Source organism: Parus major, chromosome 12 (assembly GCF_001522545.3).
Source record: "Parus major isolate Abel chromosome 12, Parus_major1.1, whole genome shotgun sequence".
NCBI lineage: Eukaryota > Metazoa > Chordata > Aves > Passeriformes > Paridae > Parus > Parus major.
Genome location: NC_031781.1, coordinates 7,903,953 through 7,930,343, shown reverse-complemented (window position 1 = coordinate 7,930,343; position 26,391 = coordinate 7,903,953). Strand labels below are relative to the sequence as shown.

At 37.8% G+C, this 26,391-nt stretch overlaps 1 protein-coding gene across 13 annotated transcripts in view; it reads left to right on the top strand.

Moving 5' to 3' along the window:
* The first annotated feature begins 810 nt into the window (after positions 1 to 810).
* The window catches only part of ERC2 (ELKS/RAB6-interacting/CAST family member 2), a 405,409-nt gene continuing 379,828 nt past the window's right edge, over positions 811 to 26,391 (top strand). For 4 of the 13 annotated variants that reach the window (XR_004499197.1, XR_001523926.3, XR_004499193.1 and 1 more), the window contains exons 1-2: positions 5,002 to 5,652; positions 17,877 to 18,676. Coding sequence is in view for 1 of the 13 variants with exons in the window: in XM_033517444.1 (XP_033373335.1) it covers positions 18,020 to 18,676 (657 nt within the window). In the remaining 12 variants the exon portion in view is untranslated. Of the gene's footprint in view, positions 1,152 to 5,000; positions 5,653 to 17,876; positions 18,677 to 26,391 lie in introns of those variants that run through there. The other 9 variants (XR_001523928.1, XR_001523927.1, XR_001523924.1 and 6 more) reach the window with 4 other exon arrangements.

Genomic DNA, 26,391 nt, shown 5'->3' with positions numbered 1-26,391 from the left:
GTTGAATTCTTAGAACAGTCATATTTTGGGCCAGAGAAACTCCCTCTATGCCAGTTCTCAAGCATGTTTTGGAAGTTGACATAAGGTTATGCATATTCTCAACTGGAATTCTTCATGGGAATAAGCTATTTTGGGAGTTGAGAGGGTCCAGAGGCACAAATCAAGATAATGCTAAGCCATTTCTTTTTCATACCTGAGAGTTGTTCTATAAAGATTTAATTACATGTGCTTACATTGATATAGTTTACATGGCTGGTTCTAAGTGACAAATAAATGAGAAGGAGACCATAATCTCTCTTTAGTTCTAGAATTGGTACAATAAGGGGACTGACTCTTGAAGTCAGATCCTCAAGTAGTGTTTTGCTCAAATGTGCTCAAAAGTCCTGATATTTTACAATGTCAGGCTAGTAGATGATTGACATAGAAATACTGATAAAAGGATATTTTACAGCCTATATTTAATCTCTCTTCAATTTTAAAGACCAGAAGTTAAGTGAAGTAGTCAGAATTGCTTGTGCTATTTGTTATTCTGTGTAACAGCACTGACAATCTCAATGACAAAATGGATATCCAATGGTTATGAGATCTTGTTGTGAGTAAAATGTGTTTCTTGTTAGTCAGTTGGTCATGCAGCTCCTCAACAGAACCCACAATGGGCACAAAAGCAGGAAAGCAGCTATAGGTTCATTGTCAGTTTCGAAGCAGCCATACAAGACTACTGTTTTTAATTATTTTCACATTGTTCCTGAATTTAGTTGATCTAATAGGGCCCTACTCACTGCAGAAATTTGGTTCCACTGGGGACTGCTGTGATGGACAGAGCTGAGCCCCCCCAGCTCAGGTAGTTTTGGTCCTGCCCCTGTTCTCCCACCATGTGAATGTGATTAAGGCTTCAGTTCTCAGCTGCTCAAAATTGGAAAAGCCTGTGCTGCCAATAAAAGGTTCCCTCACTGAATAACTGCTCTGTAGTTCTGCTGGGAGAAGGTGATGGACTGGGGGTGATAAATAGTCCTACAATCCTAGTGTTTGTACCTGCCAAGTTTGCTGTAGAGCTTGAGATTGTAAGTAGGGAAGGAGATGTGTTTCCTGAAACTGGAGAATTGGAGAAGAACCTCAGCTGCCTTGAGATGAAATGTCTGATGCTGACACTTGTAAGTAAAATTTTAGTATCTGGATTTACCTTTCGGGAGTGATGTTGGCATTTGAAAGCTTAATTCTTACTGAAAAGTCAGTTGGATTTTAGCTCTGATGTGTCTAAAATGATTAAAAAAACCTGAAATCATCATTTAAGACTTTACTAGTCAGCGTTCATTTAGCAGCGTTTCTATATAACAGTCACTGTGTATATACATGTGTACAGTAATACAGTGTTTCCAACCAGGAAAATAAAGGGCCATTGATAAAATTTAAAGTGTTAAATGTAATTCAAGATGTTTAAGCTGTATTTGCTATGTACTATTAGAACTTCCTGGAGTTTAAATTTTCCTAAGAAATATTTTTAACTCTCTGAAATACCTTGCAGAGTTGGTACAAAAGCCTATTAATAGCCCTGTTTTGAGACGTGGAAGCTGGAGAACTTCTGTGAGATGGATTTATTTTTTTATATTAAATTATTTTAGTATTTTTCTCTATTTGTGACTATGATATTAATGGCATCTGCCAGAGTGGCTTTATTTCTGTCCTGAATAGATATAAACTGTGCAGTATACGATAAACTGCTAAATTATGTAATTACAAAAGAGTGTATTTTCCTTGTTTGTTTTTTGCTTTTTAATTCATTAGAGTAGATAACTCAATGGCTTCCTGTGTGTTCAGGTATATTCAAATAACACTTTTTCATCCTTTGGAAGGCATGTGATCATGTAAATTAATAACTAATAAATGATACTAATAATTTTGAAAACCATGATGAGACTTGGGTAATATGTCATGAGGAAAGCAAAACCAGAAGCTTAACATGTAGTGGAAACTATTTTGTAATTCAGTTTGGCAGGTATTTATAGGTGAATATATAAACTGATTAAGAGTCATCATTCACTGTTGTTATATATTCATAAGTTACTGACTGATGAGTCCACCACCTCTGTGGACTAGACTGGTAGGACCTCATTCTGAAATCAAGAGAAAATTTAAATTTATTTCAATCATTTTGTTAGTTTAGAGCTTTTTGTTTCTCTAGGGTCAAGTGCTTACTCGAAATCTGATCACCACATCATGGTAAAGGCAATATTTTTTGTTTTTCTGGTTCTGTAACCTTCAGTGTAAATCAAGTAGCACTAGAGAAGCACAGAGGAATAGAGTGGGGCCAGGTTCAATGACTACAGCTGAAATATATTTTCCTGGCTTTTTAAAGCACACACCTGCAGTTGCTTGCTAGGAATTATGCAGCAGGAACCAAGCTTCTATTTTTATTTCTGTTTTAAAAGAAATTAAGCAGAAAATAACATCCATTTTCACCAGACTATGAAAGGGAGCTAGCTGCTGCTAAAGTCTTAGTACCACAGGTGAGAAGAAAGAATTGGGAATGATGAAGGGATCCACAGGAATTGAAGACAGTAACCATATATATTATATGTTATTTTGAATTATTTATATGTAGAATAAGTAAACAGAATGGTAATAATAAATATGTTTTAAACTTTTCTGTTTCCAAAATCAGTATAGCATAGATGGAGGAAAATAAGAGACTTGAAAATCTGTATTTCATATTTACTTGACTTGGTTAGGGCCTTAATGTGGGCTAATTGAAATAAAAAAAAAAAATTGCCATTAATCTCAGTGAGGTTTCCACAGCTCCTGATGTGAAAGCAGAAAAAACTGTGAATATGCTGTGTTTTTAAGGTAGAAAACAAACTGGAGTCTGCTAGCCAAAAATCTATTTGAAGATAGAAATTGTTGACAAGTGCAAACATTGTATGTTTATAATATAATATAAATAGTGGTTTAAGTTTTACAACAGACTGCTTTCCTTTAACACTTGGCTGAAAGATGTGTCTAGTAGTTAATGGAAACCTCTTATAATAAATGAAAGAGAAAAAAGTGCTAGTTTCCTGATATGATCTTGCTCTTTTTGTGCTTAATGGCACCCACCTACATCATGGCACTGAGGACAACACAGATGGCCCTGTGATTAGACTGAAATGAGAGCTTTCATCAGCTGCAAAGAAGTTAGCCTTAAGGACACAATTGTTATTATCCTACCCTGTGGATTTGGATTCCAGCATTGTCTTGAATGTAAGGAATGAATGTTATTGAAGGGTTTGGATTATGTGACCCTGAGGTTCTTTGCATGGATGTTGTTTCTGCTAATACAATAAGTAGATTAGCTGTAAAATTCTGATTACTTTCCCCCCCTTCTTTTGAGATGCACATTTTTCTAACAAGTCTTTTTGAATACAATTTGGCAAAATATTTTTTCCCCACAAAGCTCTCCAATGGTATTATACATGGTGGGTATAGTCTGTTCTTTGGCACTGGTAATGCTGACAGTCCCCTGCAGAGGGTCTGCTGCTCTGAGATGGGCTGTGATGAACTCTGCTATAAAGTTTATTGAATGACAGCAAGCTTAATTTATTGCAGTATTGTGGCAGCCTTATGGCAGCTTTCTTATTCCTTGGAAAGGCGATTGTTTGGCTACTGCTCCTGTGTCAGGATGCTTCTGGCTTTTGCTGGCTATCGCCTCAGTCTTTGCCAGTGAATGAGTCACAAAAAAAATAAGGCAGGACCTGATGTTCCTTGTCTTTTCATATAGACAGGAATGGTGTGACACATTGTTTAAAAAACTGTCAGCAGCTGACACCACTTAGAACAAAAGTCCTGTCATCATTAACAGCACTGAGACAGAACTGGATTTTGCAATATTGAGACAGGTCTGTAAGAGATTCTTATTTCATACTGAATCCAAATTAAGGGCTAAGCTGAAAATGGCCACTTCTTGTGCTCTGAAGCGTTCACTGTAGTGACCCACATTTTGTAGTGCTTATCCATTTTCTTACAGAGGGAGGCTTGCTAACTTTTGAGGAATACTTTGTTTGCTTTTCAGATGAAGTGAAATTGTTTGTATACAAAACCGTGTCCCTTCTTGTCAATTTCTCCAGGAAAAGATTTTCTCTGTCCATATTTTTCATGGGTTTGAAACTATTTTAACAGAAATGTCTTCAATTAAGTGTGCAGGTTTAAAAGCAATTGAAGTTTGCATTTTAATAATGGTTATTCCATTACTTTGAACTCAGAAAAAGTATTTGCCCTCTATTGCAATTTATAGCTAAGGTAGGTGGGTACTGTTAAGAGTGTGTCCCTTTACTGGGGAAATACAAACCTGCTGGGAATGGCATTCTAGCATCTACAAATAAATATCTGTGACAGCCAATTATTTCAACTGGCTTTGGATAATTCAGATACAGTAATAAAAGGATTATGCTAATTTTAAACATGATTGGCTGAAATCAATTTGATTTGGCATAGTTTTTAAGGGTAATTCCATAAAAGTTGTTCTTTTCAATAATGTTTAATAGGGGCATTTATAGGTGAATATGTAAGCAAGAGAGAAATAGAAATTATATTAAAGAAACTACAGATCTGAAGTGGTTCTTAATATCAGTGACTGCAATTAGATCAAGAGGAGACACAAAAAATGTTTGTGAAATTTTGTGCAGTGTAATGTATGAATGTCCATTAAAGCTAAAGCCTGAAGGTGATCACTTGCAATTGTATACAAAGTGATTAAGCTAAAAAAAAAAAAAAAATTGAGAGGAGGGAAAAATACAAGAGGAACAAACCCTCTGTTCTTAGGATTGAGAAGCCAGTGATGTTTATAGATGTTTTCTCACTCAATAAAAAAAAAAAATCTCAGGAATAATTTTAATGCAGTTTGCATTTTTCTTATGGAAAAGGCTTTCAGGCTTAGCATAGAAGCTAATCTGTGGTGGTTTGTTTTTTTTTTTTTTTCCTGACTACTGCTTTTGAGAAAAATACCAATAAATTTGGGTGTCATCTTAAGTGTAAAAGAAGTTAAGCCAAAACACAGATTCAGATTTCTGGGTTTGTTTCCGTTTCTGTAAATGCACACATATAGCAATGGATTTTTAGACATCATGTTCTGAAGCACCTACCTTTGAACATCTCTGGCCTCTGGTGAACAGCGGCGAGAAGGCAATTTAGGCTCTGCAGTTTTACGCAGCCATAGGTGTATTTTTAGGCTGTTTGACAGTGAGTAACACACTCGCAGCCGTTCTCGGGGTGGGGACTGGAAGCCGCGGGCTGGCGGTGAATGGACAGACAGACAGACGCTCGCAGGAATCACGGGCTGCGCTGCGTGTGCTGCTGCTGCTGCTGCTGCCCCCGGCGGCTCCGAGCCGCGCCGCTGGAGCCCCGGCTCCTCGGGAATGCTGGGAATGTTGAGTCAGGGACTGGCAACCCAGACAGCCGGGCTCGCAGCTGACTGAGGGAGACTCGCTGAGGGACGGAAAGACGAGGGACAGGGGCACACGAGCCTCCCCGACTGCAGCAGGTTCCTTCTGGTCAGCCCCTCGCGGCTGTTCCGCGGCTCCGGCTCTCCCTGCCGCCTCCTTCCTCCGCGCAAATGGGATGCCAGCTAAACGTGATGTTGTAAAATCCATGTGAGGACGAAAGGCAGATGCAATGATTTGAAAGGTGAGAAGCTTAAGCAAGAATATGGCTGAGATACGTGACTGTAAATTTACTGTGATTAAGGGAATGCTGTATATTGCTTTTTATAACTGTCTGGTAGCTGAATATGGAGATGAATTTGCAAAATAATAGTCTTTTTATATCGCTTTGGAAATACATTGTAATAAATGGAACCAAGTGCATATCTTATTCTGGTAACAGAGTGCCTCTCCCTACAGAATCGTCAACCAGAAACCTCTTTCAATTTCTATTAAAAGCAGCCATAGGACTCTAATTTTTTTTTTTCTTTTTATGCTTAGTGTTTCAAAATGTTGTTGTTGTTAAAGTTTTCTAGGATACATTTGATGAGCTTTGGAAATTCCTAGCTTTATACCTAAATAATGGATAATGTTTGGTGTTTTAAAAACCGTGTCAGGAAAAAGGTGAGAGATTTCTGTTCCCTTCTAGTGGCAGGGAAATGGAAACAGACGCTAACAGGATTTTTTTTTTTCCAGTTATATAATTAATGAATACTTACTAGGGTCCCTCCTTAATGTGCTTGGTTCAATATCTTTTAAAGAAAATATCATTTTAGGCTGGACAAGTGATGGATGTGATGCATGTGATGAAATCCACGCCTTACCTCACCAAGGATACATATATATTTTTCTGGGAGCCACTATAGTAGTAATTTGATGGAGAAGGATTTTTTTATTATTTTTTTTTATTAGTGTGTGATTGATTTCTAGGCGACTACCTGCTAAGCCTCGTGATGGATGGATGGGAATCTACTCCCTTAGAGGCGAATTGCTCTTTCCCTGGTGATGGACAGGCCGGCCGACCACTGGCATTGGCAGATACCAGCTCGTTGTACACGAGCGCGGCCAATAAGTGCAGCCAAGGGGAGGGCAAATCCTACTTGCCAGGGTTAGTTTTCTGGTCGGCTTTCTAAATCACTGGTTTCACTTAACTATTGTCCGTTCGCGATTTGTTTTTATTTCCATCCTCGAACCCCCGGCCCCACGTGCGTGTCCAGGGCGGCCGCCTCGATCGCGGCCCCTTCCCCGCAGCCGCGCCGGGCGCAGGCCCCGCTCCCGCTCCCCCTCTTCGGAGGGCGGGGAAGGGAGGGAGGTTCCCCTCCATCAAGTCGCTTCGCCCCTGGCCCTTGGTTTCCCGGTGGCCAAGCCGAGGACGGAGCAGCTCCCCCGTGTCCGCCCTGCCCTGAGGGGAGATGCTGGAGATGCGCTGCTGCTCTCCTCCTTTCCTCCCTCCCCCGGGAATCGCAGAGCTCCACAGCTTGGATTGGAGGCGCGGGGGGAGCGCTCCTGCGGCCCTTCCCCAGCCCCGGTGGGGGCGAAGCATCGAGGACTGTCCTCCCAACCTTCCCGCTCAGCAGCGAGGGCTGAGGGAGCCCGGCCGCCCTCCCGGCCCGGCTCCCCGCGGGCGGCTGTGTCAGGGCTGCACGTCCCCACAGGGACCCCAGGGCCATCCCTCTGCCGGGGGGACTTCCTTGGACTCTCCCCATGGAAGGGAGGGGGATGGCGAACGCTCCTAGAGCTCAAGTGAAGGAAACACCAGCCATAACACCCCAGCAGCAGCAGAGCTCCCTCAGCCGCAGTCCCCTCACGGTCGCATCTGCCTGAGCAGTGCATTCCCCGTTTGTTCCTTTCCCCCCGAATGGGAGGAGGAGGAGAAGGGCCCTTTTCTTTTTTTTCCAGGGTCTACTTCTGCACACTGTGTGTAGTGGCATATCCAGTTCCCTTAAGGAATATGTTTCTGTGGGAAAAGCTTTCTTAGTTTCTCGATGGAGGAAACTTACAGTCCAAGCCTTGGCTTCGTGAGGCGGGTACCCAGACTGTGTTAAGAGCTGTGTGTGAAGGTAACTCCCCATCTCAGTGCCTTAAAGGAAGCATTTTTACTAGTGTTTCTTTTGTTTGAAAGCTCTTTGTAAAATGGCTTTCAAAAGCATCAAGGTGAGTTAGCATTTTCACTTCTCCTAGAGGAATCTGGGAGAAAGGAGAGGCTTTCTGTCCAGTGAGTGAAGGAACCATAATTTCTTCTTCCAAAGGTTTATTGAGATATGGGCAATCCCTGGGGTTCATGGCTGTCCAGCTCAGGTTGAAATGACATGTTTGGGCTGTGGAGAAATCCCGTGCTATGTTTTATGAGCACACCCAGGGTGGGGTAGATCTTCCAGTTAGGAACAGAGAAATTCCTTATTTAGTGTTTGGGTGCCTTATTATACTCATTATCCTTGCTCTTGTGGTTTGCCAGCATTTGGAGGAGACCCATCTAACCACCTCTTATCCTGTGGGTGGTTCTTCAACTCCTCTAATCTATGGGTGGTCAGTTTCTGGTGGATGGTAGTGTGAGATCCATTGTCCATGCCGGTCCCTCTGGCTATTCCTTGCCTGCTCTGAAGGCTGTAGAAAGGTGTAGGCCATATTCTTAGCAGCCAAATACCAAAAGAACACATTCAGCCATTTCAGAATGGCAAATATATGTGGTACTTAGAGAATTATCTGTTCAGCATGTATGGTTTTGTGTAAGTATGCTCAAGGTGATATTTTTTCTTTTGCTATAGAAAGATGATTGTTACTGACCTTTGAAGGATGACTAAGAAAAAAGAGTGGGTTTTTAACCCCTCAAAGAGGGTGAGGCAACCAGCCTGTGTATCACTTCCAAAGACAACATATGTTACCCCACCTGTATCTCTTAGGGTGTTTGTTATATTTTTATCCACTATGATAATTTGTTATAATCTGTTTAATTTAGATTTTAATGCCTGGGATGTATATATGGAGGATCTTAGATCCACCTAGGAAATATTACTCTGATGCGTTTTTTTTTTTAAAAAAAAAATTGACTCCTTATCTGTGATATTTGTTTGGTTTAGGATTGTGTTAAAATAATTTTGTGATTTAAGTTTTAATTTTTGAATGACCTCATATGTACTTAGCAATGATGAGCTTGCCGCAATTTATTTATATTTTGCAACACTAACTCTGGCTTATATTTTCTACTAAGTCCTGGCAAAAGGGTAAGAGCTATTTGAAAGTAAAATGACTTCTTTTTGAGGATCACAGCTGAAACTAAATTCTGAGAATGAGCTGTGTAGTGCTGCTTTTGAGTGATACTTTCACAAAGGCATATCAGCAGAAACATCACTTAAATTTTTTTCTGGAGCATTTTGTTTTTAGTCACTTTTTAAAGATGTGAAGTATTTTATAGAAAGAAACAATCTTTTTTAGTCTTTCTGAAATCAAGTGAGATGGATTTGTGTTGGTTTGTTACTGCTTGTATGTAAGATGGAAAAAAACCAAACAATTTCCTTGGAAAGCAGCAGTTGACTACTTGTGGCAGTCCAAGGAGGGTTCTAAGCATGGATATCCAATGCTTGTACGAGGAAGTTAAGTGTCTGATGAATTAGCATTGTGGAATTTAAATTTTGTTGCTGCTTGGTGGTTGATTTCATGGATTTTTTATGATTTATTTAGTTATAGTGACTTTTAGATTCCCAGCTTTGGAATATCCTAAGTAGTCAGGTTTTGTTTTGAAGTAATGGCAACACTTAGGACCCACATCTCCTTTCAGTCTGTCAGGTGCTGAGCTCTGTCAAAGGAGAGAGGAGGAGCTGAGATGTTTTAGCTCTTCTCTGGGTAAGGCTCCATTACTGCTACACCATTTCTATTCATGGAAACTTGGAATTCCTTCATGATAATAGAAATGTGGACTTGGCAATGGACAGGTTATATGTTGTCTCTTTATTTAAATATGAGAATAACGGGGAAGATATGTAGAGCTGGAATTTCTGTGCTTTTAGGAAAGCGGAAAGAATGTGTCTTAAGAATTTGAGGTGTATGTCAGTTTCAAGTTGTGATTGGATGTGTGGGAGTCTTTAACATTTTGGATGTTTAGCAAAGCCTAAGCTTTTCTGTGAAATCTTAAGGTTTTTGAAAGGCAATACTTGGTTTCTTGATTATCTTAAATACTCATTCTAAGGCAGTCTTGAAGACTGGCATTCACTGGAAATGTTTAAGACTAGTTACCTTATGTTCAAAGTCACTTACGTGGCTTTCTTAATGACCAATGCATGTTTTATTTGGTTAAAATACCCTACTTTCAGTAAATACTCCTTGATATTTTTTTTAATACTTCCAACTCTTTGTCCTGCTCATTATCCTATTCCTCTAACTGAAGATGCAGTGCAGATGTAGACTCTAGCAGCTAAGTTCTACAAAAATTGAAAATTGAGAGATTTTTCTAGTGATTTAACTCTAAATTCTATCTCATTGTATAAGGAATGTTGTGGGACATTGAATGGAGTAAAAGGATTGATGAAAGTGGTGTATATATAAATATATATTGTATAGGTACATGTGGAAATGATGTGCTGTAATTTCTAGAAGTACTGTGGAGTTGGGGTGGGAAGCCACCAGAGAAAGCAATATCTATAGTGATTGCTTAGTTGGGTATAATGTGCAATTTATTTTGAAGGAAGTGAAAGAAATGTAACAAGAATCTCTGCCACTTCTGAATTTAGTCCAAAAGTGCATTTTGCACAGAGCATTGGTAAAGTGTGGGTCAGTTTCCCTCCAAGTGAATAACTCGGATCACTCAGGATGTTGAGTAATGGGACATAGTCTTCTCCATACATTGAGGGGTTTACAGAGCACATCTTGGCTTCTTCATTCCAATTCCTCATGGAGGTTTAATATGTGGTTACAGTATTTGGTATGTTTGGATTGTTTCATTGCAAGACTTGGAGTCCACAGTACTTGAATTCTTTGGATCTGGTTTTTCTTTGTCCAATAGGAGTTGAGTCCTGTTAGAAATTTTGCTGATGCCCCTTCAGTTTTTGGTGTTATCTAAATACTTTTCATGGTTAGTAAAATTAATTTACTGGTAAGCTGCTTAGATATGTATTTCATTACCTCTTGGCACATGCAGTGTCTGAATTATTTAATTACTTTATAAAACAATACAGGTCTGTGTTATTGCTGTGATGGTGAGGCTTTTGACTTAGTTTTCTGTAGTGCATTCTTTTTCTCAAAATGTATTGCTGAAATACACCTCTTACCACTTACGTTCTGTGAACAATTCAGATTAGTGGACAAATATGATCTGGTAAATAAAGCACAGTTTTTTGTTGACCTACATCCAATAATAGTGGAAGAAATGGGTACTCTCAGGGGCTTCTCTGGAAGACAGTTTGCTGTGTAAAGCAAATTTATTTTTGATGGCTGAGCTTTGGCAGTCATGATGTACCTCAGCTTTCATTTATAGACCTCATTTGAAATCTGCTCAACCCATTTGTTTCTCCTTAAGGAAGCAGTTACAGTAACATCTGTCATCAACTTCAAATGTTAAGTCAGATGCCTGTGAGGACTTCTAAATTGCACTTGTGAACTGGTGTGATTGTGCTTAGCTGAGTGTGAGCCCAAAGGGGGCAGATTGGGCTGTGCTGTGAAGTTAGGAGCCAGCCATCAAGCGCTTGGGGAACTCTTCAACTCTTTTGGTGAATAAATAAATAAATAAAAAGGCAATTCCTGAAGTGCAATGTCTTCTAATGGTTCCAGGATGCTGATTCTATGATGAATTGAAAGCTAATCTGCTAAATCACTTGCATCACTTACAGAGCCTGTAAGTTCCTTGGACAGTTTTGATCTGATGTGGCTGAAGCACAGCCAGTTTTTCTTTGGCATGGTACTGAAAAGTGCATACTCCTGTATCTGAGCAAAGAGAACAGAGGAGAGATGTTCTACAGGTTTTTGTGATGGTTTCAAAGCATGCTGAATACACAAATATGCATTTTGTTTTGTAGTTTGAGTAGGCATTTTACTATTCTAGAATCAAATAAATGTAAGATGCAGAATGGATATTTAGGCTTGCTAAATATCCCAGTATTTAAGTATTCTAAGAAACTGCTGGAGGCTGCACAGGTAGTCTTAATAGCTGATCCTATGACTATTTTCTTTCCTTTTTAATGGAATGGAAGCTTTGTAGCAAAAAAAGAGAAAAATATAGCTTTATCTTGCAAATGTGTAAGCCCGTGTTTAGTAACATTCCTGGGAGTAGCCTTAGTGAATTCAAAGTACTCCATCGTGTGGGAGTCTCTCTGTTGGTTTCTAAAACATTAAGTTATAAATGCATCTTAGGAGTATGACACAATTTCAAATGACAGAATATTTTTAAGCATACTTAATGTGAAAATAGACAAATTTACAGGTCTAACCACAAACTCAGTCAATTTCCTTTTACACTATTTTCAGTTCTTAGATTTTACTAAAATGAATTTAGTCTTCAATATCCATTTTATATATATATATTACCAGCTGAACAGACTCCTGTTTCAAAGAATTGGTATAAATGATGACAGTATAGGAGTGTCAGAAAAAGTCCAGTCTTTCAGATTTTTCCTAGAAAACTTTTAGGTTTTCTTAAATCATGCTTACTTTTAAGCTATACCTTCTCAAGAGGTAGTTCAGTCCATAACTGTTTCTGTAAATTATTTAGTCATTCAACTTAGGTAAATGCTGACAAAAGCAAAGAATAACTGTGCTAATAATTAGATGTAACTTTGAAGTAATCCCAAGAAATGCTGTATGCTTTTAAATTTTAATATTTTTCACCAAAGGAGACTGTTTTAATAAAAAAATCAAGACATATGGTTGTTGTTGTTTTTGTTTAATAGTCATTAAATGAAAAGTACTGTTTGCCTGGCTTACCTTGTGCCTTAGAATAATCCTCCACAAAATACTGGCATTTGTAAATGCAGGCTTGCATTGATAAATGAGAGTTCTTATTGAGAAGGGAATAAAAGGCAAGTGATTAACAATGGCAGGATGGAAGGCATGATGAATACAGACCAGGATGCAGAATTTAGCACACAGGACACCTGCATACCTGCAAGGACTGAAATGTTAGGAAATATTTTTCTGGAAAACCAAAAGCTTGCCAGGCCTTTAGAAATACCTGTGTACCCTGGGAAGGTCATTGTGGTGCAGGGAAGTTGAGAACCAAAAACCTGAAGAGGGACAAGCAGTGTTTTGGAATTTGTTTTTTTGTCCCTTGTTGCTTGTGATTCACACCATCCACCCTCCCACCCATCAATAAAAAATAGAATCCCAATGTTAAGAGCTGCATAGAGCAGATGGGCAGCAAAGCAATGACACAGGGAGTGTGGGACTGGAAGCTTCAGGCAGTTAAAGCTGAGGTGTTTCAGTGTTTTACCCTGCACCTCTGAAACTGCTGTTGGTGCTTGTGCTTCATACTTTTAACAAAGGGTAGCACTAAATATCCCTGCTTCTGTGGAGTTGAATCAGAAGGGACTGGAGAGTGAGGAATGCTCAGCACTGGCAGGTAACTTGTACAGACTGTATGTGGTAGTGTTTACCCAGATTTGGCAGATAGGCTGCCCTGTAGCTTTTTATAAAGATGCAGTGTGTTCTCTGGCATAACAATTAAAATTAGATGTGTTGGTTCTGCCCTTGCTTGGCTACAGGAGCCTTTTTTTTTTTTTTGATGATCCATTTTCAGGTCTTTAATATTTTATGCAACATCAGAAAAATAAAATGAAACAAATTTGAAATTTCTCACCTCTCAAGCATCTTAGAAACCTCAGGAAGACTTGCAATATGCAGGACTGCAGGAAATAATTGTTTCACTGGAAGTGTTAGAGATGAAACGTTAAGAATTGGAGTTTGAGCAACAGAGACCTAACTTAAAAGTTAGAAAAAAATGGAGGAATCAGCTGGAGGAGTTTAAATACTACTTTATAGTATTTAAAGCCTATTTCTAACTATTATGATATTTTAAGACAATTGCGATGTCTCAAACATTGTAATAAAGAGTAAAATGCTTTGGGAGAAATGCATGTCTCTTGAACGCTAAGCTTGTTTTAAACCATGAAACTTTTATAAAAGAGTTAAAAAGGTATTGTTGACCCTTCACTGAAGTACATTTGAGAGTAATATAGTTGACAATCCTGATCATGGTGTCAGAACTGCTTGCTCTTCTAGATTTTTAATATGGCATTTTGAGCAAATATTTCAATTGGTGGAGTTTTCTGATTGCATGACAAGTATTCATTGCTGTCACTGCACCTGACAGCTTTATTTACCATATATATCATTAGATGCATATTGAGCAGCCACTCCTACTTTTGCCTTCATATTTTCTTCTTAAATTAATGTCTGTTAAGTAGTGAAAAGAAATTTATTGTGCAGACTGTAGTAAAAGGTAAATTGACATAAGAAATGCAGATTCAGGACACTGTAAGGAACCTAAATGAAAATGTTGCTTTTGAAGTTGTCATGTACACTTTGCTTTTCAAACTTCTAAGAAATAGCAGAGTAGCAGGAAGAAAGGGATTATTTTCTTTTTTGGATTAAAAGAAGGTGGGGGAGAAGAAGTAACTTGGTCAGCCTGGTAAGCAGGAAAAGAGAGTACTCTGTTCTTTTAATAGAAACAATGCTGGTCTTGTACTAACACCATATGAAGAACATTGTATTTATCCTTTTTTTTTTTTTCTTTTTTTCCTTTATTAAGAGAAGACGTGCCTGGCTGCTTACTTAGATTAATGAAGAAAGGGAGGATATCTCTACAACAGATTTGGGTTCTCTGTATCTAGTCTGTATCAGCTTGCTGGCTTTTTTTTTTTTTCTTTTGCATCAGCACAGATAATAAAAACATGTAAAGAAAATAATTTTTGTACTGTGAAAAGGTATTGTGTCACCAGGAAAGCAGTAGAAAACCTAGGTAAACCAAAAGAAAGTGCTAGAAATATTTGACTTATTCATTACTTTTAATACACATATGCTCCTGGTCTTCTGTGTACAGAGATGTTTTTATTGTGATAAGAGTATTTAAAAGATGTTATCAAACTAAAGAAATCATGATTGTTTCCTAGGACACGTTTTTATGGAACAGATCTTTTTCTGTGAATCTCCTTCCTTTTGTGGTGCCTCAAAGTGCAGTCCTGGCAGAGATAATAGTACTATTGTGTTCTATATCACCTTTTTTGGTTTATATGTGGGGAGCTGTATTGTACTGAATAGTTTTAGACGGTTTGGAATCAGATTAATTTCTGTACCTTACTGTCACCGTATACTTTTTGGGGAGGTTAACTCTAAAGAAGAGGTTTCCTTAAAGCTTTTGGTACTTTTACAAATGTCTGAGCTCTTGGCTCAATGTTAATATTGGCAAGTAGCTGTGCAAAGCTATTAAGTATTTGGCTGATACCCAAACTTCCTGCTGACTAGGTGTTTCAGGCCACAGGAGGGGACACTAAAAGCCTAAATCATCCCTCAGCATGTAAGAGTGTGTAACCAATGAAAATCAGAACTTACTGGGTACTGTGTATAGTATTTCAAGGAAACTCTGCAATTATGTTAAATGTAGAAGTAAGGATTTGGAAACTAAACTGAGTGAGATCTTCTAGTAGCATCACATTAGAACTCTATGGTCCAGGTTTCTATAAAAATAGAATGCTAAAAGACAAATGTGATGAGTTGTCAGACTTTAGCCATGTGGGTAATATGAACCCATGATGTTGCTGTCTGCAGGGTGCAGGTGATCAGGTGGGGAAGGAATGTGGAAAATAAGGCAAGCTGAAGTTGGAATGGGCATCAAGAGGAACTTTGGCATGAATGATATTATATTTGCTTGGTTTTCAAGGCTGATGAGAGCATGGGGCAAAGTGTCTGGTGCCTGTTCTCCTGCCCTCAGCTGAGAAATGCATGCTTAATTTTATGGATCCTAAAAGGAGCCATATAAAACAAAGCTCTGTTTGCAAAGCAGAATAATAGACTAGTGATTTTAATGGTTAATTTTACATCATGTACATTAAAGGCATTTCTATAAAATAAGAAAATATTGAGCCAAGCAGGGGGGGTATCTAAGTGGGTCTGCAGACTGTCCCTACCAGACTGAACAAAGCTGGGTGGCTTTTTTTTCTCAGAGAAGCTTTTAGGGGGATATGACCTTTGTGACTTCTTTGTCCTGGTTACTACAACACCTACAGCTTGGGTAAAAATTATTACTTGAGACTATTAGTATTCCTTCCTCCCTGTCCAATTAAAATAGCAATATAAAATAAACTTACCTTTCAAAATAAAATTGTTTATATCTCACCTGTCCACTCAAACTTCAACTAGAATGGCTCTGTCAGCTGGTTCTGTGGGAAGATGGGATCTCTCCTCTCTCTCTTTCTTCAGGCAGTAGATGATGATCTGTGTGGCAATTGTTTAGGTCCTGAGGCTGATATTGCTTCTTCATATCTCCAATTCCTGATGTGCTGAGACACACAGTAAATCTTCCTGAAGCTAGGAAGGCTCCATGTATAAGCAGTAAAGAGCAGAAAATGATGTAGGTGCTTTTCTCCCTTTTCATAAAGCAATGGTGTATGGCTGCTACTCTCTGACTGCACAGCCATAAAAGAAGGCTCCAGTTTTATCCTTAAGAAATACACATGTTGAAAAAGCATATTTTCATGTGCTTGCCTTTTTCTGTGGCGTTTGCAGGAAAGCCAGTCTGTATAATTCAGGCTGTAGAAAGTAACAAATTGCAAATGAAACTGGAGAAACTCTTAAGAATTTCTTTAAGTCAGGGTTTTCATATTTTGGTCTGTGAGCTGTCCTTAGTAGCCCATTAAAATAATAAAATCAAGCATATCATCAATGTGTTTGTGTATACAGCACAGAGATCTGTTTTGATTAGAATACTTATAGGGGAAAAGTAAATTGAAAATGCTGTGGCAGTAATACCACTTTGGTTGGTAGTGTTTTGCTTCTCTTTTTCTGTTGCTTTCAGAATTTTCACAAGCTTATGGAAATCACAATGTTCAGTCAGCATTTGAACATTATTAATGAAGTTTAGTGAGAAGTTAGCCTCCATTTGGGTAAGGAATGAGGATCCTTTTTTCAGTAGAGCTCAATGGTAGGCACTGGAGTGCCAAGCAAGATGAGTGCTCTCTGATATGAGATAAGGACTTCTAAAACATCACATATGTTGAGAAAAGAAAGACCACAACTAGTAAGCTCTAAAAGGCAAAACAAGTATCTAAAAGTGCATATCAGAGACATAAACAGAAGGCTAAGTAAGTTATTAGCTAACTCTAAGCAAGAAACGGAAATTAGTGATTTATCAGATGGTACAATGAAAAGGAAAAACAGTGTGGATGTGATATAAGATATAATATTCTGTACCTCTCCTTCTGAGGATCAACAAATTTATACCAAACCCCTCTGCCTGGCCATGTGTCATATCTGCTGTATCTAAAAATATTTTCTTGTGTGCAGTTTAAATTGACACTGGCAGTTCCTGCTAGCAGCATTTCAGCAGATCAGAGTGTAGTGCTGTTTTGGGGGTGTTTTGTTTTGTTTGTGCTTTTTTTTTTTTAATTGAGTGAGTGTGAAAGTGGGGTGACTACTATCAGTTTAGAAGATTTGTTGTTGCTTTTGCTCAGGCTCTGCCTGGAGCCAGTGGAAGGAAAATGATCTTCAGCTCTGGTCTCATGTCTTTGAAGGAGCTATGGAATTATTTCAGGCAACTAAGAAGGATACAAAGATGGATTTTTCAGAGGGCTTGATGAGTTATTTGGCCAGAGGATGGCTGGCACTTCAGAATTAGGATAAGCAGTTGCATTGCCCCTCATCTCATCTCATGATGAGAATTTTTTTTTATTGGTCAATGTGTTGAAGCTGAGACTGCAGAAAAGCTGCACAAGTTCTTGTGGTGGATCAAGCTGTGGGTCATCTCTTGAATGCTGCATGACAACTGAAAAGAGGGACAGATTTGGACAGTGATGTTAAAATGCCAAAACTTGAATAAGTAAATCAACGAATTCCTTTATACCGGTGTGCCTTGGGAATGAATTCTGGAGGCTTTAAGAGGGTACTTCGTAATACCAACAAGAAATAATTTTCTTTATAAAAATTTCTTATTGTAAGTCATTTAAGTCCATTAACATACCAGCTAAGATCTGTTATTGGGCCCATGTTGTTCATTCCAACTTAGTTTAACAAGCTTTAGCTCAAAGTTTTCTAGCAAGAAAGAAATGGGGAGTTTTGTTTTGATTGAAATTAATTTGAAAATGCGTTTTTAATTAATCATACTAAATATAAGATATATAGTAGATTTTATTTTTAAGTTACTACTCTGGGAAGTTATTTTTTCTGATATATGGTGATTACTTCTAAGTTTATTTTCTGAAATGAAAATTTAATTTTATAATTTTTTTTTTTCAGGTCTGTCTTTGGAGGAAAACCAGATTTTGCCTACTGGAAGAATGCAGTGAAACTGCCAGTATTTCTAGCTGGAATTATAAATTTAATATTCAACTTTAGCGTTACTAGTTTCTTGATAAATAGTACCTCAAAGTAGAAGAAAAATGTATGGAAGTGCAAGAACAATCAGCAACTTGGAAGGAAGTCCCGCCAGGTCTCCCCGCTTGCCAAGGTCCCCTCGCCTGGGTCACAGGCGAACCAGCAGTGGGGGAGGAGGGGGGACAGGGAAGACTTTATCCATGGAGAACATCCAGTCCCTTAACGCAGCCTATGCAACATCTGGACCAATGTACCTGAGTGACCACGAGGGTGTAGCTTCTACTACTTTCCCAAAGGGCACAATGACTCTTGGAAGGGCTACAAATCGAGCTGTGTATGGTGGCCGAGTCACAGCCATGGGGAGCAGCCCCAATATTGCTTCTGCTGGACTGTCACATACAGATGTCCTTTCTTACGCTGACCAGCACGGAGGGCTGACCACATCCTCACACCACCACCACCACCAGGTTCCTTCCATGCTGAGACAGGTTAGAGATAGCACCATGTCAGATCTGCAGGCTCAGCTTAAGGATCTACAGAGGGAGAATGACCTTCTCAGAAAAGAACTAGACATTAAGGACAGCAAGCTGGGATCCTCTATGAACAGCATCAAAACTTTCTGGAGTCCTGAGCTAAAGAAAGAGAGAGTATTGAGGAAAGAAGAAGCAGCTAGAATGTCAGTTCTTAAAGAACAGATGAGAGTTTCTCATGAAGAAAATCAGGTAATTAATTATGAAAGTTTGTGTTGATTTAGAACCAAGCACTTGATGCTTTGCTTTTGGTACTGTATCCAAATTTGATATTTGCCACAAGAACTGTATGTCTTGGTGTATCTGCTTCTGACTGCTAAACTTCAGGAAAGTGCACTGAGAATCCACATGCAGATTATAATTTCCTTCATGCAGCATCCCTTCACATTTTTTGATGGAGAAAATGATTGTTACCCTTTCTCTTTTGAAACTCTCTCTAGGGTTTTTTTTTTTTTTGCAACAACCATCTGAATGTTGTCTAGGCAACATTTTCTGAAGAGGTAAATGAGCCACTTTTGAAAAAGAATAAATAAACATCCAGAGGCATATTTTGTTTAAGCTGTACAGGGGCTTAACAGTTTTTAAGCTAAAAGGAGATAAATCCTCATATTTGCCTTTCTGTACTTCTGCATTACAGAATGAGGTGAAAGTTTTCAGTAACATTTCAGAGACCTGCATTGTAGAAAAGGAGTATCTTGTAAATATGTATTGTATTTCAAGTACTTCTATTCATGATGTAACATTATTTTCCTGAAGTTATAAAAATATTCAAATATTTTAATCTGGATGGATAAATGTGTAAAGTCAGACTTGGAGACTTTGCTATATCAAATATACAGCTATATATACAAAGGTATACAAAACAGCAGCACAGAATAAATTAAAAAAATGATCCTTCCTTTTTCCACACACTTTTTGGCTTCTGGTCTTATTTTAAAGCTGCTCCTTTTTAGACCATCTGTTAACTTTCCACAGACAAAAACACAGTCCTGTGTTTCTCTCACTTCCAGATTCCAAATCTAAACTTCTTAACTGGCAGGCAGCAACAACTGAGATTTTTAGTTTGCTACTAAGTTTGGGATCAATTAGAGCTTCTCAGCAAGCTTTCCACCTTTTAGGCATGTCATGAACTTAAATATCTCCAGAGCTGACAAGTCTGTTACCACTCACTTCAGTGGGAAACAGACTGGGTTGTCATCAGGAATTCAGTCCCATGAATTATTAGTTTGTTACTTTCTTGTATAACTTTTGTATCCAGACTGATGGTAGTAGTTGCTGATTATTTATTTTTAGAACATGTGCTAGGATGCAGCTTGAACCAGTATTACCAAAAAGATGCATGGTGAAGGTTCTGTTTTCCAAAAACTTTGTTGGTTAGATATTTTAATGGTGGTAGTTGGTGTCATTTTAGGGGGAGAAATAGTCTAATAGACTGTCATGTATTTCTTTTGGAAATGTCACCTTAATATCTTATATTGACATTTGCAATTTGAATCTGCTGTTTAGAGACTTCATCACACAGCAATGAGGTTATGTTTTTGTTTTTTCCCCTAAAAGCCAGTTCTTCTTATCTTGAGGGGAAAGTAAACTATCTCAGTTATGAGTTCATTCATGTTGTATCTTTTTGACAAATACTCTTATCTTCTAACAGCAAACCTGGCAAAAACAATGTATTTTGCCCAATGTGTATATTTAACATGAATCCTTACTCTATAACACAATAGCATAAAGTTTGGGTAGCTCAGTATTCCATTGCTAACAGTGTCCAAACATTCACAAAAGAAGTCAAGTATATAGTGGTATCCCTCAGAGAGTATTCCTTGTGATCCAGCTGTTGTTTTTTTGTGCTTAATAACTCAGTGGACTTTAAATTCAGCTAGTTCTTTTTGGACCTGTTTAAAATACTGGTGTCTGCAGGCTCTTACAGCCCAACATACCTGTGAAGAACCACTGCTTTTTATTTGGTTTTGCACTAGACTTTGGCTGCTTTTGCTAGGATTTCCTGCTCCTTGAAAGAAGTAATAAATAGTTGATGTCTGGTGCCAGTCTCAGTGCTTCTTAGGACTTGACAGTGCCATCATCACATCCCTCCCTCAGCTCTTTCCCAGACAGGAGAATCTTACCATGTGTGATAATTCCTTAAAAAAACAATAACATGTTTTTCAGGCCTATTACATGTTGGGGATTTTTTTTTTTTTTTTTTAGGTGAGGAGACCAAAAGATCTTATGTTTTTTGATAAGGTGTAAAATCAGTTGTGTTGATGTTGTAGTGTTTGCCCTTTTATTCTTTGTCTCTCACAGGAATTCACAACAATTAGTTTGTTCTTTCCAGTTTTGGATGCATTTATTTTTGCTGCTGCTGAGTACTAAGCTAATATCTTAATGGAAGCATTTATCATAGCTGAAAAAACCTCTCCATTAATTCTAACTAGTTTAGATCCCAGCTTGTTATGCTTAAAGGCAGGATTATTTTCACTCATGTGCCACTCTTATCTCTCTGTATTTCATCTGCCAGCCTCTATTTGCTTAGTCTTACAAAATTCTTCTTTGCATTTGGTTTTTGTCTTTACTGCCCTGAATAACCAAACACCATGAGGAAAATTAGTCATCTTACTGATTGCAGTTCTCTGGGTTACTCAGGAAGTGTCAGTCAGTACAAAGCCCAGCCACAGGTTGCAGCAAAACTCCACGGGGACCTTCTGTCGGTTTTAGGAGTCAACCATGTGTTTCTTCTATTTCCTCTCTTGTAATCAAATATTTGTGTATAAAAGCACCCCTCCTCTTATGCAATTGCTGCTTTCTTTCCTTGTAAGCATTTGGAGAGGAGCCTTTCTGAGGGAATGGCTTTGGAAGTCCAAGCTGGCTGTCAGCGTGTTTGTCACTCTTTTTCCAGGGGCTTGTTGATTCTTTCAAACAACTAATTTAAATTAGAATCATCAAAAAGCTGTAATTTTAAAGAACCAAAAAAGCTCTATCTCATCTATCCTAAAAGAGGTCAGTCTACCCTTTTGTGTCTGAGGTTTGCTGGCTTATAAAACTTTCCTAACAACTGAGTTGTTTCATACTGAAACACTAAAAAGTGTTTTCACACTGGCTGTCCATGATGAAAGTGGCCCTGCCTGGATTCTTGGGTCTTCTAGCAAAGCTTGGGAATTCCCAGGAGACTGGAGAAGGGCAAATCTATCCTCCTGACAAAAGAGAAGTGAAAAAAGAGAATGAGTGAAATATATTTCATATGTTTATAGTGGTTTCTAAAGAAATCTCGCAGAACCCAAAAAATTGTTTAGAAGCTGTATTTTTAAAAATCGTTTGCTATCTCTAAATATGGGGATGGAATAAAAAATACACTAACAGCCAATATGGATTTGTCAAAAATAATGTCAAAGGAAGACTCCTTTTTTTTGGATGACAGGAAAACACATGTTATGCATGATGGAAAAAAAGTAGCAACATATTGATGTTAACAAAACTTTGTCTCAAAAGATTTCCCTTTAGTGAGTTGGTGGGAAGCATGACAGGAAATTGCTGCTATGTGGAGGACTATTTGATTGGAAGCCTATGTCAAAGTGTAATCATCAGTCAGTCATGGTGAAATTAGAAAGATTTCCAGTAGGTAGGGATCTGTCATGTGCTTGAGGCTTTCATCAGTGTCCTAAAGGATGGATATGTGTTACCCATCCAGATAATGTCACAATTGGAAAGGCTTAAAAACATCCCGGAAAGTAGGATTATAAATGAAAATATATTTGCCAAATAAATGGATTAGGTTGGAATAGTAGGATCTGTTTAAAAAGGAAAATTGATAAAATTACACCTTTTGGAAGCAGAAAGAGATCCATGAGGAAGTTATGGACCGTAACTTGGACATTCCTTTTTTCTTTTGAAAGTTGTTATATTTTTGAAAGTGTCTGCTTTCAGTACCTGCACTTTGATATCACAGCCCACATTTAGTTGTCTTCTGTTCTTCATATTCCTTGTGAAGAGTATGAGTGGAATACTGACTGGAATTATGTATGTGTTGATATACATAGTGACAGGATGTACTCTACATGTTTTTAACTATTTAAAGTGGTTCTTCATCTTGGAATCATCCATTTGCAATGTCTCAAACAGATTTTGTTGGGTTTTTTTTTTTGCTAGGTAGCTAGTTATTCCCTCTGTTCTGACTTGAATAGAAGATTCTAATCATGTGTAATGTGTAGAAGAGTTAGTGTAGAAGGTTTCAGTGGAGAGCAGAAGGCCAGGAGGTGGGAAGTGCCGAGAAGACATTATTCTGCAATATTCATTTCCAAGGTTGTTGCCTGTCTGTCAAGAGGTAAAACTAATTTATTGATTTGGATTAGCTGCTTCTAATACAATACATTAATGTTTATTAGTTGATATGCTGCTTTTATGGCATTGCAAAAACTGAATCACCGTGACATTTTTTTAAAGTTCGTATTAAGCCCATTTGCACAAAATAAACTCATCTTACCTACTTAAAAATGTCATCATTTACTACGATATAATTAATAAAAAATGGGCACTGGGTGCAGTGAACAGTGGCTCTTTTTCAGTCATGGCATGGTTTTATGTTCTTGGAAATAAATGGGTGAGCATGATCCTTTTTTCCCCTAAAGAAAACCAGGTAATTTTAATTGACTTAATGTGTTCTTTGAAAACATATTATGAGTTTTGATCTTTTGAAGTTTAGTTCCTATCCTCATACTGCAGGAATTTATTAATGAGATGGTGAGAGGATAAAAAGGATAGTAAGCAGTAAGTAAGTTCCTCTGAGGCTTATAGTTTTGAATATAAAATTTTCTTGAAGCAGTTTCTTAGAATAACTTTTGTCCATCTGTAGCAATAGGAATAACTCAGGTGCTGCAATTAGCAGAATGGAGCTGATAAAATAATCAGCAGAGAAGGGAATGTGTATTCATGATTAGAACTGTGAGTAGCTCCTCAATGTTACTTCACGTGCTCTTCATTTTCACTTCGATTCATGACAAGTATCTAAATAGAAGAATAAAAGAAAATATACTAAAAAATATTTTGAAATGGTGTTTCCCTTCTCTGTACTAATTTAAACTATGTTCCTAGTAAAACACTGATTAGGCTAAGGTATACATTATTAAAAAAAATTTTTTTTAGATATTTTAAGCCCTTTGAAATTTTTGTGGGTTCATTTTAGTGGAACATGCAGGGAGTTATCAACACTTGGGTATTTAGTGTGAGTTCATAGATAGATATTGCCTTCCTTAATGTGTCAAAGTATGCACTTAATTACTAGTTGGAAAGGACCTTTTATTGTTTGGTAATACCAGATGTGGTCTGAGGAGGATTTTTTGGGGTACAAATACTTCTCAGCCCATCTTATTGTGCGAATGTGTGAAGCAGAAGGGATTTTGAAGCTTATTGTGAATATTAATGAAGTATATGGTTACACAACTCAAAGCTAGGAGCCTGAGGAACAGAAATGTTGTGCTTGTAATTTACTAAGCTACCTCAGGTATGTTTTCATATTAATAATCTTTAAAAAAAAAAAAGAAATTTGCTGTATTTTTACTAAATGGGTCTCTTCAAGAAAAAAATACTTCCAAAGTCAAATTTTAATATAATGTTTGCAACCAATGAAATCTTCTTAAGGTGTTTTAGGATGAGTCTGTAAAGCCAATAGGTTCATCACATCCATTCACCTTATTTTGTTTGTCACTGTACTGTTGTTTCTTGCTTCTTCAGCTTTTTAAAAATGTATTTGTCTTGAGCTGCATGTATACTTGTTGATTTTAACTTTATTTTGCATGTTTCCACTGTTTTCGTCATAAACTCATGTACATTGATGGCAATTTAGGTAAGTACAAAATATTTCTTCTTTGCTTCATTTATTAAATGCTGCAAAGCGCTTAAGCTTTTAACCACACAGAATAGATCAAATGGTCATTACCTGAATGGGAAAGCAGAGTGAAATCAGTGGATTTTCTTATTATATTAAAAATAATATCTGTGAAATGGGAAGAGGCCAAAACAGCAGGACTCTTCCCTGAGGAGGGATGGGTGTAGTTGGTGAGGAGCAGTGTGTGAGCTGTACCAGAAGGGTGGGTGTTGCCCTTGGTTGTTACTGATGAGAAAGAAAAGTTCCTGGCTCTGGTGGGGAGTAGAATTTGATAAGGAGGGGACCATGATACTAAAGATAACCAGGGAAGTTTTGAGGCCTCCTCAGAAACAAGGCCTGCTTTTTGAACTCACTCAAGTTTCCATTTAATTGTATATAGTACAAGTCTTAACTGCAAAAGCCTTCATTTAAATTGAGAGAATCACAGAAAGAGGCAGGGAGCTGTGCTTTGAAAATGAGATCTTTTCTACATGTTTTGATTTGAACTGTGTAAATTGATGTATAGCTTTTGCAATTTGTAGGTAGAAAGGCTGAAAGAATAGTCCTGTTAGAGTGAACTTTTTCTTGTGTGCAACATTAACTTTCAGGTACCTGGTAAAGCATAATGGTCTTAACTAATTCAGTGAAGAAATGCACAAATACTGTGGCATTATATTCCCTCTGAATCCTCTAGAAGGTGGAGGTGAGCTAGTGGGTTATATTTAATTCATGATACACCAAAGCATAAATAAAATTTTTCAATGCAAACTTGAAAAATCACTGTTTGCAATCAACATGTCTGCAATAACAGCCTGCTGTTCTATTAATGAATTAGGTTGTGATAATCACAGTGTTTTGCATTCAGTGGTCACAATTTCTTACCTGAGTGACAGAAACTAAGCTGTATCTCGAGGGAAATCAAAATTACCAACTACCCTTTATTTGGAAGCCAAAATTCTTTCCACGCCATTCTGAAAATGTACCACCTTGTCAGCCCAGCTCTCTGGGCTATGGAGTGTGTGCTACCTACAGAAAAATTGAGGTTTGTGGTGAATTTAATGTTAACATGAATGCAATTAGGTACATATTATATTGTCTTATCTGTCTTAATATATATTTTGAAAAATCAAAAATAAACCCACAACCTTTACTATTTCTGATAATTAATACTGTAATGAAAATTACAATATACCACTGGAATGATAATGCAATTCTCTGGAAATCTGAAGTTCTTCCTAAAGAATTTGTTTTCAGAAGCTCATTGGGTTGTATGCTGGTGTAAGTTTTGTGAGCTAGAGAGATTTGGCATGATTTTTCATCATTGGTTAACCACCACTTCCTACATCACCCTCTGGTAGAGAAAACTTATTTTAGTATATTTTAATATATTTAGTATATTTACTTTTAGTATATTTTTCTATTTATAACTTGTACATTCATGGTGTGGTTGAAATATGGGAATGAATGAGCTGCATAATTGTATATAAAAGATGTAGTACTTTCCTTACACTTGAGAGATATTTTTGTCTTCAGATTCCCTGGTGCAGTGAAGGAAGGGGGAGGAGAGAGCTAAGGGGTAGAAATCACAGAAGTTGCTTAAGAAAGCCAAAGGAGGCATTCTTCATCCTGTTGAGGCAACTCATCCCTAGAAGAGGGAGAGCTGTCAGACTGAGAACTTGAGCAATTAGATAAGGATGCTTGTGATAGACTTTTCCACCTGAATACACAGCACTGTCCTGGCTTCAGGACTGCAGAATTAACAAGCAGTGCCAGTCAGGCCAAGTCCAAGAAAAAAATATTTATAAGTAACATTTTAGAGAAGAGATTTTTTTTTTTAAAGATGTATATAGATGTAACAATAAAGCATGAATTGAAGGCACCAGTGATTTTGTGTTAAATAGGGCCAGGGCATTATCCTTTTCAGGTCTTGTATAAAGCATTGCCTCATTGTGTGGAGAAGTGGTGCAGTGATGGCTAAACATAGAATCAAATATTGGAGGAAGGATTATGCAAATTTACAGGAAAACAAGATTATCTTTAGGAATATATTTTT